Source organism: Crocuta crocuta, unplaced genomic scaffold (assembly GCF_008692635.1).
Source record: "Crocuta crocuta isolate KB4526 unplaced genomic scaffold, BGI_CrCroc_1.0 scaffold466, whole genome shotgun sequence".
In the NCBI taxonomy this organism is placed as follows: Eukaryota; Metazoa; Chordata; class Mammalia; order Carnivora; family Hyaenidae; genus Crocuta; species Crocuta crocuta.
The window spans coordinates 8,785,572-8,790,226 of NW_027529672.1; the positions used below are offsets into that span (position 1 = coordinate 8,785,572).

Consider the following 4,655-nt stretch of genomic DNA (forward strand, 5'->3'; position numbering starts at 1 on the left):
CCTCCCCCTCCCCCTCCTCCTTTTAACTTTTTATCATCACTGCTAAATTGATCATCTCGTGCAAAAAAGATTATTCTGTGTTTTGAATGATTTCCAAGGGTGGATTTCTGGACAAACAGGTGACACCTGCTAAGATGTTACAGCTGCAGTTAAATCTGGTCACCTGAGGTTGACTGCTACCTGCATCCTCAGGGTGGGAGGTTGCCATGGGAATGCGTGACTGGTTTAAGGTTCTTGCTAAGGGCTCGCTGGCTTAGATGCCCCTAGAGCAGCATTGATCTTGGTGCTGGGACCCTCTCATTTTGGAGTCCTTCTTTGGGGATTTCTCCTGGCCCAACTGCTCTTGTCTTCCAGGGTCAGTGGCCCTGAGGCTGCAAGGCGGCAGCCACCACTGTGCTGGGTGGCTGGATGTGTTCTACAATGGGACATGGGGTGCCGTGTGCAGTAATGCCCTGAAGGACATCTCCTTGTCCATCATCTGCAAGCAGCTGGGCTGCGGGGATCAGGGCTGGCTCGAGAACAGGCCTGGTCACACTGGCTCTGGCACCTCCTGGGTGGACAACATCGAGTGTCGCAGGCTGAGAAACTCCACGCTGTGGCAGTGCCCCTCGGCACCATGGCACCCACGCTCCTGTGCCCGTGGAGAGGAGGCCTGGATCACCTGTGCAGGTGGGTCTCTGGCGGTTTCTGACAAGTCGTCTGCAGGGCTGCCGTTGATCCATGACTCGGGGCCTGGGGGTCACTCAGGCTCTACACGCTTCATTCTGAAGCTTTCAGGGTGTTTACACAGGGACGGTCGCTGTTTAATCCAACAGGATTGTCGGAGAAAATAACACAGGATTTGGGGGAGACCCTCAACTGCTCATCCACCCACAGCTGCCCAGGTACACTTCTGTCTGTCTCCCTGTCCACTCTCTACCTCTGTCCTGCCCTGCAGTGACCACAGCCCCCTCTTTCAGGGGAGGGAATGCTGCGTGTGCGTGGAGGCCAGGACAGCTGCTCGGGCCGCGTGGAGCTCTGGCACGCTGGCTCCTGGGGCACCGTGTGCGACGATTCCTGGGACCTGGCGGATGCAGAGGTTGTGTGCCGCCAGCTGGGTTGTGGCCCGGCTCTGGGTGCCCTTGTCGGGGCCGCCTTTGGCCCAGGCTCAGGGCCCGTGTGGCTGGACGAGGTGGGGTGCCGGGGCAGCGAGGCGTCCCTGTGGAGCTGCCCCGCAGAGCCGTGGGGACTCGGAGACTGTGGGCACAAGGAGGACGCAGGCGTGCTCTGCTCCCGTGAGTGGGGAGGGGAGGGGGCACGGGTGGCTGGGCGGGTTTGCTGGGGGCTGAGGAGGGGTCTTCCCCTCAGAACATGGTCCTGAGGCTGTCCCTGTGCTGGGTCCCTCTGGCTACCTCTGTGGCTATCCTGTGACCTGCTGGGCTCAGGCTGAGTGGGGCTGGGACACTTCCCGGAAGGGCTGCCTCCCATTTCTCCTGCAGGTGACAGGGGGACCACAGCCCCGCTGCCAGCGCTGGCATGGGCGTCAGGTAGGTGTGCCCCCTCTCAGGGCTCAGGTCACACCCTCTTGTCTGGCCCTGACCCAGAAGGGCCCTGCAGCGGGCTCTGCACGGAGGAGTGCCCTGCAGTCGCCGGTGGGTGCCAGGCCCCCAGTCAGCCCCTCTTGGGCTGGTCGGGCCAGGAGGGTCAGGGCCAGCCTCTCCGTCCTCCGGTGCCAGCCTGGGCAGAGAGCCGTGGGGAGGGACAGCAGGCCCAGGCCCCGCCCAGCCACTTCTCTGGGGTCTTTGTCTTACGGACTGTGGGTGTTTGAGCAGAGAACACCGTGGCTTGCCCCCTCCCTGCTGACCCCTGGCTCTGTGACCTCAGGCCCGTGGGCCTCTCTGGGGAGAGCACCAGGGCCATCTCCTTTGGGTGCCCTCCCCTTCCTGAGAGGTTCAGGTGGCCCAGGCCTAAGGTCACAATGCCCCAGGCAGCACAGACGCGCGAGGGAGACCCCACCTCTCACTGTCCCCACAGGCTCCCCCCTGACCCCCCCACCTGCCCTCAAGGCCGGGAACCTGCCCATGACCTTCTGCCTTGTCCTGGGGACCCTCCTGGTCATCGTCTCCCTGGTCCTGGGGGTGCAGTGGTTCCGTGGCAGAAGAGTCCGCCAGGGTAGGTGGGTGTGGCTGGGGGGGGCAACGCAGGGCTGAAGGGAGGGAGGCTGGGGGTGTACTTGCAGCCCCCACCCCACACAGGCCCTTTCTGCCGGGTCCCACCTGGATCCCCGCTGCATGGCGACTTCGCTGTGACACTCTTGGACTCAGGGGTAGGCGGGGTCAGGGAACCCTGAGCCCTGCTCTGCTTTGGAGGGTGCCTTGGTGTGAGGGCAGGACCCAAGGGTGTCCTGATTCCTCATGTCGTCTGTGTCGTGGGGCCAACCGCCCTGACTGCCCGGGATGTGGCTCTGGGTGGGCATTCGTGAGAGGCCCCGCAGGGCCGGCAGCGGGTGGGCCCAGACTGAGAGAGTGGCTGTCCTAGAAGCTGTGGTATGGCCTCTGCAGGTTCCAGAATGTCGGGGAGTCTGCCCTCGGAAGGTGTTTATGAGGACATCGGAGTTGTCCCCATGGGGGAGAAAGAAGAGGGGCCCAGAGTGTCCCAGAACCTGGCCCTGGAGGAGGAGTATGATGATGCTGGGGAGCCAGAACAGGGCCCTGAGGAGGAGCGAGCAGAGGACGAGGAGGAGGCGCCCCTGAACCCCACCGGTGCGCACCTCTGCGCCTTGCTGCCCACGCTTCTGCTCCTGCTGCACTCCTATGCCCAGGCCTCTGCTCTGGCCAGTGCCTACATTTAAAGACCCTGAGAGCCACCTCTCCGTGTGTCCGTGACCCTCACTCCTGTCACAGGCTTGGACGTTGGGGGATTCAGCTGTCCCTTCAAAGTTGCTCCTTAGACTAGAATCTTCTTGTGGGTGGATGAGGAGTTCAGGGAGGGTCCTGGAGTTTTAGTTAGGTTTCTTTCTGTGGCTGCCCACAGGGCTTTTCTAGTCTTGGTTGGCTGCAGGGGGCCCAAGCAGAAAGGGTGGGAGGGACACGGCGTGATCCCGGCTCACGCTGTCCTGTTCCTGTCTAACATTCTGGCTTCAAGGTGCAGTGACACAGTAGGGCCCAGAGGTCGGGGGGCTCTGAGGGATTTCCAGGGGGCCCATGCGCCTCTCTCTCCTTCAACACAGGTGGGGTTCCTTGCAGCCTAGGCCCCAAAGCTCATGCTGAGACAGAAGACGCGGCATGCCCTAGGATGTGACGACAGTGCGTCCACCATGCGGACACCAGCGAGACCAGAGTGGGGAAAGACCTCAGGCCCCAGGAGTCTTTCATTATCCTCATTTCTAAGAGAGATGTCATTAAACTCGCTTTGAGGTCCCTCATTCATCCATTAACTCATCTCAGAAACATTCCTCAGGCCCCATCACAGCCTGGGTTCTCTTCCCTCCCTTTCTTCACCCTGGTCTGATGCCGGCCGAGTGTGTCCAACTTCTTCACTTCTCCCGCAGGCGCTGGGGTGAGGTCCCCACTGAAGCAGCTCCTTGCCGCCCCTCTCACACCTGCAGAGGGGTTCTGTGTTCCGTTGTGCCAGAGTCCCCTGATTCAAGGAGGGACCCAGCCCTTTCCAAACACACCCACCCTACCCCACCCCTCACATTTTCCTCCCTGACCACACCCTCGACACCCCACCTCTCACACCTTCCTCTGACCACACCCCTGACCACACCCTCCCCACCCTCACCCTCACATCTTTCTTCCTGACGGAATCTTCCCCACTCAATCATTTCTGAACACACTCACCACAACCAAACCCTGACCATACGGTCCCTGACCCTCCCCTCTCACCCCACTCTCACACAGGATAACCCTGGGGCCTGGGGGTTGGGGGAAGGTGTGCAGCAGTAGGGCGTCCCTGGGGTCAGGAGGGAGAGAAATGAGCAGGAAGGCAGTGGGGTAGGGGTCTGAGCACAGGACAGGAAACCTGAAGATGTATGGGGAGCAGAGTAAGGATGTCAGCTGAGCAGTGGGAGCAGGTTGGGATTTAGAAGAAGGATGCAGGGCTCCTCCATCTATGTATGCTGCCCTTCCCCAATGCAGAGTGCTCCCTGCCTTTTCCCAGTGCAGAGTGCTCCCTGCCCTGCCCCCGTGCATAGTGTTCCCTGCCCTTCCCGGTGCAGAGTGCTCCCTGCCCTGCCCCCGTGCATAGTGTTCCCTGCCCTTCCCGGTGCAGAGTGCTCCCTGCCCTGCCCCCGTGCATAGTGTTCCCTGCCCTTCCCGGTGCAGAGTGCTCCCTGCCCTGCCCCCGTGCATAGTGTTCCCTGCCCTTCCCGGTGCAGAGTGCTCCCTGCCCTGCCCCCGTGCATAGTGTTCCCTGCCCTTCCCGGTGCAGAGTGCTCCCTGCCCTGCCCCCGTGCATAGTGTTCCCTGCCCTTCCCGGTGCAGAGTGCTCCCTGCCCTGCCCCCGTGCATAGTGTTCCCTGCCCTTCCCGGTGCAGAGTGCTCCCTGCCCTGCCCCCGTGCATAGTGTTCCCTGCCCTTCCCGGTGCAGAGTGCTCCCTGCCCTGCCCCCGTGCATAGTGTTCCCTGCCCTTCCCGGTGCAGAGTGCTCCCTGCCCTGCCCCCGTGCATAGTGTT

The 4,655-nt window shown here is 62.0% G+C and overlaps 1 protein-coding gene across 1 annotated transcript in view; it reads left to right on the forward strand.

The window, feature by feature from the left end:
• SCART1 (scavenger receptor family member expressed on T cells 1) overlaps nt 1-3,523 on the forward strand; it is a 16,805-nt gene extending 13,282 nt beyond the window's left edge. The window contains 8 exon segments of the mRNA XM_077762931.1: nt 355-495; nt 498-650; nt 816-884; nt 960-1,274; nt 1,479-1,526; nt 2,014-2,151; nt 2,541-2,741; nt 3,209-3,523. Coding sequence (XP_077619057.1) covers nt 355-495; nt 498-650; nt 816-884; nt 960-1,274; nt 1,479-1,526; nt 2,014-2,151; nt 2,541-2,741; nt 3,209-3,279 — 1,136 coding nt within the window. The 3' untranslated portion in view covers nt 3,280-3,523.
• The last annotated feature ends 1,132 nt before the right edge of the window (nt 3,524-4,655 follow it).